Consider the following 14,877-nt stretch of genomic DNA (forward strand, 5'->3'; position numbering starts at 1 on the left):
AGTCTGTCGACGAGTTTCCACCGGGTCTGCAAGTCGAGAACCGAGCGGGAATGTTTGCCCTAGATCCTGCTCTTGATGGGAGATATCATCAATCTTGGATCATCGATAGGGTCATGGAGCAAGGGGGTCTGTGGTCGTGGGCCCTAGTCAACAACACGCCCAAATCGGACCTGACAGCAGAAGCATCAGAGCAAGAAGCAGACAAGGAGCTCGAAAAGCACTTTGCGAATCATAACCACAGTCGAATGCTTATCATCGCCTCGATGCTCTCCAGAATGGGCGAAGAGGCTACGAGAGAAGTCATGTCCACCAATCCTGGCATGAAGAACAGTCTTATGAAACACTCGGCGGCTGGAAGCATCATGGCTCTGTACATGACCAAGGTTGGAACTCAGGGTCCAGAGATGGGTCGTCGACGGGCAACCTTTGACGTGGATGTGAGTGTGGGAGAGACCTTTGTTCTTACCCCTTTCCAGATGGTGCTGGAGTCTCTACCTCGGCCAACTATACGCGGTATGAGCGTGTCATGGGTTGTTGAAGAGATGGATAGTCGGTTTGATGTTCTGAATCCTGCGCATGAAGAGAAGGAAAGATTTTTTAAAGTCAAAGGCATGGCAAGGGGGATGTGGAGGTTCATCTTGTTATCGACTGGGAGATACACCCTTGTGTAGGGCTTCTGGGGGCTTCAACTCATGCATCCTTCGTATATTGTTCCATCTGACGTAAACTCTCAACATTCAAAGATCCTCTCGCCCTGGAATCCATGTCATATCGGTCACGAGCAGGAGTGAGCTCCTCTACCATTGGAGAAGGCGCGTGGCGAATGCCAATGTCGATCAAATGACGTGTTGTACCTTCAACCAACACAGAACAACGTCTGGTCACCAGTTGTATTTATGACCTATACCCCAAGCCAAGCCATCTTCCGCCCCTCCGACCACCATCATGACATTCAGAAACCTCAACGAAACCTGGCGAGACGTCGTCTTCCGAACATACGCCCAAGACCACCAAGACGACGTCCGCTTCCCCGTCACCTATCTCATATTTGCTACTGAGTGGAAGAGAGACATCATTATCGAGGTTCCCAAAAAGGTCGACGTCAAGGCCTATCGCCACTCCGTGCTCAAGTTCGCCATCAACCTACGTTTCCAAGACCCTGTCTATGATGACGAGTATATATCGGTTCGGCCGCGTGTGAGTAAATACAAGATTGGCGAGTCTAAGGACCAGGCGCAGGAAGGCGAGGCTGGCCAGGGCGATGCGAGTGTTGAACGTGGTGATTCTTGAACTATAGGGCACGATCGGTCTTGGGTGAAAAGTTGTCACTGGGATGGGACTAAGAGATCGGCGGATTCAACTGGACGCTCTTTGATAACATTAAATTTATATACTCTGTGCTGTTCTAATTAAGTAGCCACGAAAGAGACGGCTCGGTCGTCTCAGGGAAGTAGAGTTACGAGCATCGCAAGCATTCCAAGCCACAGGGTCGACCCCATCGGCACATCCTTCAGAGCACTCGAACCGTTCTCGTCATCAAACTCCATATCGGGGTTCACCACACTCTTGATGCAGTTCATCTGGCTTTCGGGCTCGGGGATGGTGTCGGAGTCTCCTGGGAAGAAGACGGTCAGGATAGGAACCACACTGTACGCACCTTCGTCCTGTTAGCTAGATTAGCAGGTGGCTTCTCGTTGCAAGACGAAAGTACGGACCCCGTTTCGATCCACCACGTATGATTCGACCTTTGTGAGACTGTAGTCCTTGGGGGAGACTGGCCAGCAGTTGGACGTAGAGTTTTCCTGGCGTGAGATAGGCTTGGGCGCGTCTGACCCTGACAAGGCTTGTGAGGTTGTTAGTACCTAGGTAAGTATGGATATAGGTAACATTCAAGTACTTACGCACGGAGGTGATGTTGTTCCAATCTCTATCCCTGGCCCATGAATAACAATCAGGGTCCATCGTCTCCAGCAACTCGTCCTTCACTTTGTCACAGGCGTCCTTCGCAGAGAGACCTTCGACGTCAACAGCAGCGACCTGCTTGTTCAAAGCTGCTACGCAGTCCTTCGACATTGCATCCTCGCAGGTACCCTGCGACGTCCTACTGGAGCCTTGAAAGCCAACCGCACTGCTCACATTCCGGAAGAAGATGGCGCACGCCGTCACGCCCGAAAAGTTCGTCTCGGGTGGTGCACCCAGGTAAAAGTTCTTCTCGAACGCCGGCGAGGCGGAGCTATTCTGCTTGGCGCCGTAAAGCCACGAGAGGCCGGGCCAGGAGGAGTTGAAGCTCAAAGGTATCCGCGAGAAGCCGACAGCTGTGTAATCCTTGTCTGCTAGGGTGCAGTTGGCCCACTGGTATCTGGGAGTACCGTCGCCGAACGGGCAATCGAGATAGTCGCATCCTACAATTGTCTGTGGGAGCTCTTCCTGAGCCGTGGTGGTTCTGTAGAGGAAGCCAGGGAGGTACAAGGTCTTGAGCATCATTCGAGAGTACGGAGACGTCATGATAGATTCGGTTTGCTCAACGGCTTGTCGGATTGTCATTGGAACCTAGGTGAAGGGAATCCGTCAGAATATATAAGCAGCAGGAGACGGATGGGGACATACGGAGCGCTTCTAGAAGATCGACTGAAGATCTTATTCTTTGAGGGCTGACTGAGTGACGCCCAGGAAGGCTGAACGATTGACATCCTTGGTGGCATGGCCGAGTGTTGCCGTCTCCGTCATCATGGTTTCGCCCGACTTCTTGGCGTCGAGACACTGCAAAACGAGTCAGCCAAGAGATTGTAACGTCATTGCACCTTGTGGCAACCAACTTGCACTGCCTCCCACCGTAAGTCGGCCTTTAATATTCAAACATTGTTGTTCAGGGATGCTGCTCATGGGCACATGACAATGCGCTTGGGGATATTGTGTGGTATCATTTGGACGAGGCGGGATCTGGACAGGTGGCTATGCAGTCCACGGCGACAAATTGGTGCCTTCAAGAAATAATGAAGACTAGGAGTTCAGAAAGCTGATAGATAAAAGCATCTAGTGACGTATGGGAGACAAATATCGCAGTGACTACAAAGGGTGCAATCAAATAAATCAAACAATCAAAGGCAAGGGGAGCAAGTCGTTGCAGTTTGATATTAATGGGAACAATATTTTTCCTGTCCAGCCCGTAGTTGTAAATACAGCCGAGAGTGGCTTCGGCAGCTGGCTGTGTTTGCCTGATGCTCCTTTCAGAGGTAGATTACATGTCTTATCAGGACTGTAGCTGCTTTACCGCTTTGAGTCAAATGATGTAATTATCTTTGAAAACACGGCGGCTACCCTTCTGTTCTATCTGGTTATATTGCACCTTGTCCCTGAAGCTCGTCGGCTCGGTTCTTTTCAATGGCGGTTAGGCCACTACCGCATCAAGGGTCCCCCGAAGGAGCGCTGTCATCAACTCCCAAGTTCCTTTTCTCTCAACTCTTGAGAATATCTTCAACAAGATGCCCAAGCCGTTCATGCCACATCGGCTCCTATTAGGTTCGTTTATCTCCCCAATCTGCATCATTGATCCACGGATGAGTGACTCGCTGCAGACTATCTGATACCATGGTTGTTGGTATTGGACAGCTGTCACTGTGGTACAGTCTGCCTGAGTTGAAGAAGAAAGATATGGTGTCCCGGAACGTCGAGGTGCCTCGCCGTTTCCATGTCACCAAGTCTGACGGCCAGCAAGAGTTACCTTCAGAACTCGAGTTCGTTCCGATACAGTCCAAGTCAGGAGCACAGGATTCCCAAGACCAGAGTGACTGCCATTCCTCAGTTGGAATTGGGGCTTCAGTTGGCAACCTGGTAAGCATTTTTCCTGCTACACCCCCGGGATAAGCGTTGACTATTGCTATATTGCAGAGATCTCCTGGAAACATCCGTTCAACTTTTCCTTCCCTCTGTCCCTTGCCTTCAAGTCAAGAACTTCGCGCGTCCGGCGCAGACGATACTACCAGAATATGACCCAATCCACTGGCCCCCTATAGACGAACGCGAACCCTCTACCATCTCCCTCCCTTCCCTCGGCGAGTTCATTGTATGTCTGCTAACTACGCACGAATTCCACGATTGTCAACACAAACCTGGCTTCAGATCGCATCCTGCTCGAACATCATGTGAGTTTTACTGGTTGTCTGGTCTGGGACTCTTTATTTTCGGCGTCCGAGAGCTGTGTGCTATGTATCATTATACTTGCTCCCCTCGATAGGTCCATCGATGTTCTAGATCCGCAGGCTGTGCCAGATGTGGTATCCCTCTATCCGAGACCAATGCCTTTTGAAGAATAGACTCCTTTACCGAGTTGAAACGAGAGCCTATACGAACCGATTCACGAGAAACTACCACGAGAACGACTGCGAAAACGGGAGCGAGCGTAAACATCCATATGAGGTTCTTCTGGGAGAACTACTGGGCATTTGCCCCTCCCCAGACTTGAGGACCATCGCAAGGACAAAAGATTCAGCGATTTAGTGCTTTTGTATTCATATCTAAATGGAGATCGAAGGCCCAGGGATAATATCGCATGAGCCAAGCTCAACAGGTGGTCCAGTTCAGGGGCTCCCCAATCTACCTTCCACGGCCACTCTGCGTAGCAATTTTACTCTCCCCCATTGCCATCAACATCTCATGGCGGGCAAATGGGGTAGTAAGCCGGGAAATCTTGATGCGAATCTTATCCGTCGCAATTGCAAACTGCCATCGCAAAAGTGTCTACCATTTTCAGGGGCCATCGTTTGCATCATGCCCCTTCAGAGTGCAAACACGTATTGTTCTGGAATATCCAGCGATATACTCTCAGAGTTCAATGGGTCTAGAAAAGTTTAGATTGATAGCATCATAAGAGACCCGAGTTGTAACCCGGTGCCCCTATTCTCATATCCCAGGCTGCTTCTCCAGAGGTACAGCCGAGCGAAGCGGAGAAACTCTAACCTAACCCTGTGCTCTGAACTTTTTTCCAGTAAGAAAAACTTCCTTTCATCCAAATATACATTTTGTGTTCATTTTTTTGGGGGCATTGCCTGCGACCCTGGTTGCTCTTGGCTCCGCATCGTGAAGGAAGGTAACCCTCGATTCAGACCACCCAGCAACCAAGTATATTTATACGCCTTGCCACTCCTGCTTCCTCTAAAGGTTTAAATCCACTTAAAGCTTGTAGCTTATCCTCTTCTCCACTTTCTGGTGGCCGTAGGAAATAATGTTTTCGCTTGGGGGGCTCGTACTCGGTCGGAGGTAAAAGGAATGTAGAATGGGACTTCAACTTTCGAACACAGTGGTTTCGATTGGGATCCTAAGTATGTCTTTCCAGGGTCCGTTGGCAGCAAAGCTGATGGGCCTTCCACGCACTTCCTACGTTTCTCAGGAAATCTCTCGTCTCAGGAAGAGCTTATAATCCCCTTCTAAACGCATGAGCTTGGTGTGCTACTTCCCTCATAGTCCTCTGGGATTCGTTTCGAAGCCCATTGTATGAGTTACTGCAAGGTTTGTGGAGTATCAGAGATCCAGAGCTGGCTTATCAACAGACAGACGATCCTCGTTCATGACAGTACCTCGGTCCGGTAGCAGGTATCCATACGCTTCGAGCATTCGTCCATCTCGATCACAGGAACCTTCAATCGTGGGGGCTTTCGACCGTTGAGGGACAAGGAGTAGGGGGCCTCGGTAGCATGAGGCTCTAACTATGTTCTTCGTCAATCCAAGCTATTAGCATCAGTCGCTACCCGGGTAGGCTGTGCGACAGTTGCTATACACCAAGAGGGCCAGAGAATTCCGTACCTTGAACGCTGGGGGATACACCGCTAGGTGGCAACGACTTTCCAAAAGCTAGCCGCGGTACAGTCCCACGAGCCAGGTATGACTTGTAACGGAGTTGAGCCTATCGTGAGTTGCCCCTGACGCCCATAGGGCCGCTGCATCTAGTCCAAGCCCATATCTCACCGGGGATTCCATTCCATCTTTCCGGGACACTGAGATACCACCTTCCATTTCCTTTGTTGTAAGTCTTGCATGCCTTGCGCGTGTAAGTACAGACCTGTTGTGTCACGGTGACCCCGGACGCCCAGGGGGCAGACACCTTAGCCGTTGAGCATCTCGGAAGCCCCGGGGGGTCTTTCCTCTTTCCCCAAAGTCTTCAAGACTTTGAAGTGCTTCCTTCTGTAGGTGTCCTTGGGCTATAAAGGATAGATCGTCGGTAGAATCTCAGGAGTTACCAAGGTGAGTAAGGGGGTTAGTAAGGTTCTGCCCATAGATCGATGGGGCTACCAGCACTTACATAAAGCTTCTGGTATATCTTTGACGCATTTCCTCTCACTGTCTAACAAGTTCTGGTAATGTAGAACCTGGTACATAGCTGCACTGTGTCATAGGGACCTTGCATGTGCTTAACACCTAAAGTTAAGTTGGGCTAAGTGGGGACTCGGAGGTTTCTTTCGCTCATGAACGAGTATAGAGGTACATACCAAAGACATCTATGCGGTCAGGTTCTCCTTCTGGTTGCCACTTTGGTGATGATCGACGAGTGGACGGGCGAGCCACCTATGTACGACATGAGTTCCAGCTAAACCACCAAGGCGGACCCCTGTATCCTGGGTCCAGAGCCGGCAATCTACTTCAGCAAGGCTTCCAATGAATCATCAATGACTGACCGCTCATCCTTGACCGCAATTTCGTTGCCAAGGCTTCTTTTCTGCTGTGATCCCGTGGGAATCTTCCAGTGGCAAGGTTCCACAATGTGCTCCAGTGACACCACATGCATATAGACGTGTCATCGGGGAATTTCAAGGGTTTGGAATGGAAGACGGTAGGCTAGGGTGGCGCAAGGGACGGGACGGGTTGTCGGGATTAAAGATGGCGGTCGGGGAGTCTGAGATTTGTTAGGGAGTGCCCAAGAGGAACCTTGGTACTACTCACTAGTTTCCTGGTTGTTCCGCAGGCCCCATGGAGTCCTCTTTCCTGTTAAATCCTTGTTTATTCGGTAGGGGACTAAGGAACGGGGCGAGCGAACTGCGGAGAGGAGTTCGAGAGCGAAGCAGGATGGCGGGAGGTCGGAATGGTCAACAGAGAGGAACTGAGCAAGACTGAGAGTGCATCCATGCTTCAACAGAGCCGCAAATATATCGGTATGAGCCACTAAAGAACTTTAATAATGTTAAAAAGGGCGAGATAAAATCAAACAAGGTGTTGAGCCAGGAGAGCAGTTGCACGATATTGAAGGTGCAGTATCGGAGAAGATTAGAGTAAGGAACGTTATAGTGGAGATAACGCGGTTACAGCAGCTCGAAGGGAGCTGGAGGCGCTGGAAGTGCCAGGGTCCAGGGGCAAGGGGCCTAACGTCAATGGACCGGATGTCTTACCCGTGCCGCCATCGAACCTGGTGGAACCTTGTACCCAGGTACCTTAGGTAGCCCTCACTCTTTTTCTCCCGCACGCGGCACAGACCTAGACAAACAACCTCAGATCTAAGCAAGCAAGCTCACATCGCCAACTCGTCGCTTTTGCTCGGGCAATTCGGTCTCCCCTTGAGTATATCTTCTCTCGAGACAAAATGCCGGGCATTCTCCCTATCAATGACCTGCCCCGACTGGTCTCGGCCGCCTTCTCCCGCGCGCTTGGCCAGAAGGAGCTCACGTTCTACTCCACCGAGGTGGCCGTCCTGACCCTTGGCGGGGTCCCTGTAAGTGTCGTCCCCCTGGTGCGTGACATTCATGACATTCATGGATGACATACATGTTCCCGCGTGATCCTTGCAGGTACTAACTTCTATCCAGTTCCAACTGCGCTTCGCTCCGGCTCTCTCACGCAAGCCTGAGCCTGGTGCCGTTCCCGCCGCCCCTCACTCACAAGCCCAAGCTGAGACCGACCCTCATCATGTCCCCAAAGCCGAGGAGGAAGAGATCAAGCGTCAGGCCAGGAAGGCTCGCATGCTTGCCAACGACGTCTTTAACAATCCCCCCGAAGCTCTCCGTATCTCGGACCTCGGTCCCTCCCACTACCTTGTCCTGAACAAGTTCGCCGTTGCAGCTGAGCACTTCATCCTTGCCACCAACGACTTTAAGGATCAGGACCATCTACTCGAGAGAGATGACTTTGCCGCCATTCGTGCTTGTATTGACGGATATGAAAACCCTGATGGTGGTGATGGGCTGTTTACTTTCTTTAACAGTGGCGAGTTCTCGGGTGCCAGCCAGGCACACCGGCATGTTCAGATGATTCCCATCTCGCGAATGAAGGATGGCCTCGGGCCGGACTCCCCTTGGTCCATCGTCGCTGATAAGCTCACCGTCAAGGACAAACTCTTTGGAACCATCGTAGCCAAACTCCCTTTCACAGCCATCGCCCGCAATATCTCCGGCATGAATGCTGATCAGCTGCACTTAACCTACCTCGACATGTACCAGAAGGGCTGCATGGTCGAAGCTACCATCACGCGTGATCCAAAGCACGAGAGTGAACCTCACCTTGACGGACCATCTCGCATCAGCTACAACCTAGCCATGACCAAGGACACCATGGTTCTTCTGCCTCGTTTATCCGACAAGATTCATCTCGAGGACGATGAGGGCAAGCCTCTCGGCATCAAGCTTTCTGTCAACGGCACCATCTTGGCTGGCACGGTCCTGGTCAAAGAATACCATGATTATAAAACCATCCAGCAGTTTCCTGGTGCTCTCACGCGCGGCCTTCAGCACATTGGTGTTCCGTCTTACCTCTACCCCGGTCTCCTGTCCCTTTAGAAGCGGTCTCGGCCGGCTCGGTCTAGATGAATGGAAAGCCATACTCTGCAGATTACTTGTACCTGATACTGGAAATTTACTGCTGATCCAATGAATCTGAGGGGAATGGATTTCATGTATGTACAAATGGATATGGGTCACGGCTTGCATCATGTTTGATAATTCAAAGCATCTGGTCAACTGGATGCGTGCTCTCTTCCAATGCCTGTTCGTAGATACTTGTAGCACCCCTATGGGGATAGAAGCGGCCAGCTCAACAATACAGATTATCACGATCTCCATCAAAAGACCAGAGGGCATTCCAAATGCACTGGACCGCACTCGGGCAAGTGAACAAAGATTTTTCCGCATGTGTTGGATTCTGCAATGTCCATCCACACGTGACCCTGCCCTCGCTCGCTTGGGGGGCCACACCACAAGATGCATGTTGACATCCTGTATGAGGCACTGGGCGGGAGCCTGGAACTTTTTTTGCCAGGGGCTGAAAATGCATGGCAGCGCATTTTGCGATCACGAACAACCCTACTGTAGATAAAAAGCAACACGAATGAGTTCAATATACTGTTTTAATGTTTTATGTGCAAGATCAAAGAGTCAAATCATCAGGGCGTTGATTTACCGTGGAGTGTCGGCCCTTGGTGTTTGCGAATCCCCTCGTGCAACACCAACAGCCTGCAGTCACCACCAATCCCGACAACAAAGAAACAAGTCACGATGCATTCAAGTATCAATCAAGACCAAGTGTGATGTGAAAAATCAAATTCATATAACTAGAGGCAGCCTGTTCATCCTTGTGCTGGGTACCATGCCCTGAAGCTATCTGTGGTTGACTACTCTACTTGGACCTTGCCCTTGATCCTTCGAGAGAAAACCAGATGCTGTTGAATGTTTGGTCAACCTATGTGCCTTCCATTTGCCTTGAACTTTTATGTGCGACCTTAAACCCCTTGCGCAGCGATGACCATGAAGAAAAGAAAACCATGAGAGAACATGAAGAGCAAATGCAACGTGAAATCAAATCCTTGTGAGCCACCATGTTTTTGTGTGTTTTGAAAGAAGCAATTGGAAAGTTGTGAATGGGGTATCAACTCGTTAGTCGTGAGAATCGTTACCATCGTGAAGAACCGTGGAGTGAAGTGTTGCTCAAGCGTTGGCGTTGGCGTTGGCAAGAGCGATTTCCTGGAGTGCGTTGTCCCGGTCGGTGGCGTAGACGATGTCCCACATCTTGGAGATAGTACCGCTGCCGAAGTGGTAACTGGCACCTTCGTCGAACATCTCCTGGGCCAGAATCTTCCAAGGAGGTCGCGCATCTCCGACCTGCTTGTTGTTGTCGGTGAACCATCGGTAAGTCACGCGGCGAAGAAGCACGAGCTGTAGAGGGAGATGGTTAGCACAAGTCAAAAGGCAGTTCAAGGTGGATACGACTTACATCGTTCTGCTCCCACTTGGGTTTCCGAAGACGTTGCTCAGGATCCTTCGTGAGAGTTCGCCATCTACCCCGAAGGGTCGGCTCCGCCTCGACAAAACCACCGGCCTCCCTGATCTCACGATAGGTGAAGCCATCCGCGCGGCGATCAATCAGGTATTGATCTCGAGAGGCACGAGAGTTGTGATCGGGAGGAGGGAAGCTTCTGATGTCGGGGAGAGGACGGTTGGCGGTCTGGGTAGGCTGGGCATGGACCTGAACGTTCTGGATGTCGTTGGTTCCGGAGAGAGGAGCGTCGGCGAAAGTGGGGATACCGTCAATCTGCTCGGGCTGGTCAATGTCCATCTCCTCGCCAGGCATCATGTTGATCTCCCTGAGCCGGAGGCTGTTCTGGAGATCGACGATGACCTGAGAAAGTTGGTCGATGGGAAGAGCGCTGAGGCGAACAAGGGCTGCGACATCCTCGGATGCCATGGGGACGGGGTTGGGGAAACCGATGAGATCCTGGAAGTAGGCAGGCTCGCCCTCGGCATCGACGTCATCCTCGCCGCCGGAGGCAATCTCGGTGTCGTGGTCAGAGCCGGTAGCTTGCTCGACCTTGGCGGAGTCGGCGGAAACGATGTTCGCGAGCTGGTTGGCATCAAGATGGACTGGGTCGAAGGTAGGGAAGACGATGTCGCCGTTGTTCTGGATACCCTGGGCAATGGGTTCCTGAGCGACAACGGGGGCAGCCTGGATGTTCTGCTGGGCCTGAGGAGCAACAGCGGCGTTGTTCATGGCCTGCATCTGAGGTGGTGGTCAGTTATCAAAGTCATTTAGGTATGATAAGTGAAGCCCAAGACAGAAGAAGAGTCAATGGTGGAAGAGGGGAAGGGTCAAGACGAGAAGAAAAAGATAAAGACGAGACGAGAAAAGAGGATACATACCTGGATAGCTTGCTCGAGAGCAGGGTCGATGACAAGTGGCTCAAACGTCGTGCCCGGATCAATGCCCAGGTTGCGGAGGTTCTGCATGATAGCGGCCTCCCACTGCTGATAGGCCTGCAGCTGCTCAACGGTGACGTCGAAGTTGAAGTTCTCGAACATGTTGATAGCGGTGGAATGGAGCTTGTCGTAGAAGGGTTGACCGCCACAATGTGCGGACAAAGAGCGATCTGCAAAGTGCCGGAGCGTCAGTACACAACAGAGGTTGCATGCAAAGAAGAGAAAAGAGAGTATCAGAAGGTTGGGTGGGTGGTGAACATACTTGATGTTGGCGATGGGTTGAAGTGAAAGAGGTTTGAAGATCTGCTACTTGGATAAGGAGCAAATCGAGAAGATGATGTTGTGAAGGATGAAGTGGAAGGGAAGAAGAATTCAAAATTCAGAGGGGGTTTATATATTGGTGCCAGAAGCCCCCCTCCGGCGAACGACTTCATGTCTTGATCAATACGGTTAAAAACCATTCTGAGAAGAATCTGAGAAATGTCCCAAAATGGAAGCCTCGATCGTTCGTCCAGAGGAACGGCGGGCACAGGTTGGCAATGCTCTGGCGCACTGTCCGCACAGGTTGCCGAGGGCCAATGGGTGACGTCTGAGGTTGACGGGACAATGGGGGGCAGAGCACCGCCAGAAGGGTTCCTCAGGCGTCGAACAGGGGTCTATTCCTATTCAGGAGAATTTGACAACGAGCAGGGCTTGAATCTGAGGAGGATCTGAGAAGAATCTGAGGTCTCATCTGAGGTGATGCATCCCCTTGGATCTCTGGGGGGACAGGCTATCTGATATACCTGCTCGTCAGCCACACCAGCGCCCATTTCCCTTTGCTTGAGCACGCAACACACTCGCCCCTGGCCTGCAGTTCCTCGACAGGCTATTCCAGCGTCGTATTTTCCCCTTCCCGTAGTGGAGGCTCCCGGGCAGACGCTCGTCGCCCTTTTCGCCTGCATGTTTTTTTCCATTATCTACGTACCCCCCTCCCCCACAGGATCTCTGAGCATCGTATGTAGTGCATATCGCTCTCGACATCACCCCCGTAGATTGAATACTCCCTACTTTGCTTGCCCACCCCGGTGGCGCTGGCCCAATGAGAATGTCGTCGGTCCAAATCTGACCATATACGTCCAAGCTCGTCATCTGCGAACTAAAGCCACACGGGTCAGAGACAGTGCAGGGATGGGTAGTTTAAATCTTGGCAGCCACTCGGCATAATCGCTGAAAGTTGAGCCGTTGAGAGCACGGCATCTGATGCCGGGGAGGTGGGCTAGCTGCAGGTGGTGGCACTCGCTCAGATCTGGCCCTGACCTAGGCACTGACGTCTGCACGCCAAGGGAAGAGGAGAGAGACCCCCGCCGCTTTCGTCGGGGCTATGTTTGAATTATCCGGATTGGTAAAAAAAAAATGGTGAGGGCAAACTTGAGGGAAAGCCCCTCGGAGAGCTGCAGCTGGTGGTCCACCCCAGGCTAGAGGGAAAACCACCGGAGGGACAAGTTTGTGATGATGATAAGCTTGGTGTGCACACTGGCATTCCTCTTTAATTTACCACTCGTGCATTGATTCAGAGTCTGTGACCGCAACTTGAACATTTACCTTTGCGTAGTAGTCAAATATTAATGGATATCTGCCCTTGTGCTACCCCATTAGTTCATCGTCTCGCTGCATAAGGCCCGGCTGCATACCTGCAGTCTGCCAGTCTTCCATGGATCTCCGTAGAATTTCAAAAAGTCGGTCACTGCCGTGTCATGTCGGGACTCAGCATAGCATGCACATCACCTGCTCCAGACCGCTGACACAGGGCACAAGGTTCCCCAGATCCCTCTTCTCCCTCTCCTATCGCTCGCAGAAATCATTATCTAGTTGTGCTGCTAACTCTGTGCATTAGAATCTGTCCTCCTCTCCACTCTCCTCCCCCCTTGATTTCGCAGACACCGACGCAAGACCCAAACATTTCGAGCTCGACCACTCCCAGCGCTTCCCGTTCCCGTCGTCGCCGTCACCGAGTCGTATACACTCCCCCTCCTCGCCCCTCCCACGCTCCCTCAACTTCGGATGGGGGGTTCAACCCCGGACAGAGCAAGTTTGATATCCTCGGGCTGAGCCGTGGTCGTCGATACTATTGAAGGAAAAGGCGACCTTTCCCTCCTGGGCAAAGACCGCATACCAGATACCCGGAACTGATAGGTCGCACGGCTTCTGCCCTGTCGCCGCGTGGGAACCCGCATGATGGCGTCCAGGGGGGCGGTGTGCCCAGGATAATGGCCCACGGGGTGTCTTCTCTGAGAGAGACATTCTGCATGCTGACCACGAGGGGGGGTGTCTGTAATCAAGGCCGGCGGGGGAGAGAGACGCACGCTGGCACACCCTCCAACTCCTAGGATGACGGGGTCCTCTGGGGCCGAGATCACTTGGCTTAAGCAGGCCCTTCGATTTTGGGAAACCCGTCCATGATTCTCTACGGAAGAGGCTTGAAACGCGGGAGCGATTGGGGGGCCACCAGCCAATGTCGGCAACGGCAGGGCAAGACAGGACTCGAGGGACCTGAGATTGGAACGGCAAGGACGGGTTACAGAAATTGTTTGCTTCCAAGATGATCCCATGATCCGTGATCTCTCAGGTCCCCCCTTTCTGCACTCGATAAGCCAGATAGAACAAGCCCCAGTACACTCGAGTTTGCTCTTGGAGCCTCTCGCAGAGCTCAAGACGACAGAATCAAATCTCCAGAACGACGATCCTCCCCAAGTTTGCTCGCCTCTCCTGCTGCAACATTTCCCACCCACCATTCTTAGCGTCTCTGGCCTCAGCAGCTAGACTCGCCGCTTAGGCTCTGCAGGCCCTGAGGAAACTACATGAAAATTGCTTTGCCTGCCAGGATGGCAATACATGTTGACGTAGTTGGACTACGAACGGGAGGACGAACACCTCTTATGGTCCCTCTTTTCTCTCGAATGCCATTTTGTTCTCCATCCAGGCTTTGTGAACTGGGGAGGCAAAAAAATTGTGCACTCGGCTGGAGAGGGCAGCAGACTGAATGCAGGGAGCTTCTGCCACTCAAGTCAAGGGCGGCGTGCTTTTTTTTTTACTTTTGCTGCTTCGTCACTGCAGAAATATGCTGGCCCGCTGTGATTCAATGCAGACCCGGGTATCTCAATGGGTTACGTAGACAAAGAGGCAACGTGTTTTACTTGGAAGCACACTCGAGACCCTTCATGATGCCATGGATGTCGCCAGAATAAGGCTTGGTGCTTACCTACACAAAAACTTGTTTCCCGTCTCCACGCGAAAACCGTTGCTGGTGCCCGTTGGAAGAAAAATAGAGACACCTAACGCTATTTGGCTTGGGCAGGGGAACTGCAACCGTTGAGAGAAACCACGGCAGGGGTTCGTCCTCTTTTTTTTTTTTTTTTTTGTCTCCCTCTTTTATTATTGGAGGCAGCTGCACTGCCCTGCCCATCCCCCATCCATTCATCGTGCAGTGCAGATTTGGATCGAACCGATTTCCGGGTCCGTGGATCTGAGCGCAAGCGAGATCCAAGGTTGGATCTGTCTGATCTTGTGTTTCATTGTACGGGGAATTAAAGTCTGAGTGGGCTTAGGTAGGGGGGGACCATCTGATCTGATGCCCTTGGGGCTGAATCGATCTGAGGATCGGAGATCTGAGAGCCAAAGGTGGGGCAAGGCTCTCTCTCGTCTTTTCTCAGAAGTGACAGAAGCCAGAGGA

At 51.9% G+C, this 14,877-nt stretch overlaps 2 protein-coding genes across 2 annotated transcripts; one reads left to right on the forward strand and one right to left on the reverse strand.

The window, feature by feature from the left end:
- Window positions 1–7,567: 7,567 nt before the first annotated feature.
- On the forward strand, window positions 7,568–8,756 carry NCS54_00606300 (Hypothetical protein; the record flags this gene model as incomplete). Its single annotated transcript, XM_053151538.1, has 2 exons — window positions 7,568–7,696; window positions 7,791–8,756. The coding sequence occupies 2 exons, from the start codon at window positions 7,568–7,570 to the stop codon at window positions 8,754–8,756; spliced, it is 1,095 nt and encodes a 364-aa protein (XP_053007513.1).
- A 1,143-nt stretch (window positions 8,757–9,899) lies between these two features.
- On the reverse strand, window positions 9,900–11,267 carry NCS54_00606400 (Hypothetical protein; the record flags this gene model as incomplete). Its single annotated transcript, XM_053151539.1, has 3 exons — window positions 9,900–10,127; window positions 10,186–10,968; window positions 11,109–11,267. The coding sequence occupies 3 exons, from the start codon at window positions 11,265–11,267 to the stop codon at window positions 9,900–9,902; spliced, it is 1,170 nt and encodes a 389-aa protein (XP_053007514.1).
- Between the last annotated feature and the right edge of the window lie 3,610 nt (window positions 11,268–14,877).

Source organism: Fusarium falciforme, chromosome 4, assembly GCF_026873545.1.
Source record: "Fusarium falciforme chromosome 4, complete sequence".
Classification (NCBI taxonomy): domain Eukaryota; kingdom Fungi; phylum Ascomycota; class Sordariomycetes; order Hypocreales; family Nectriaceae; genus Fusarium; species Fusarium falciforme.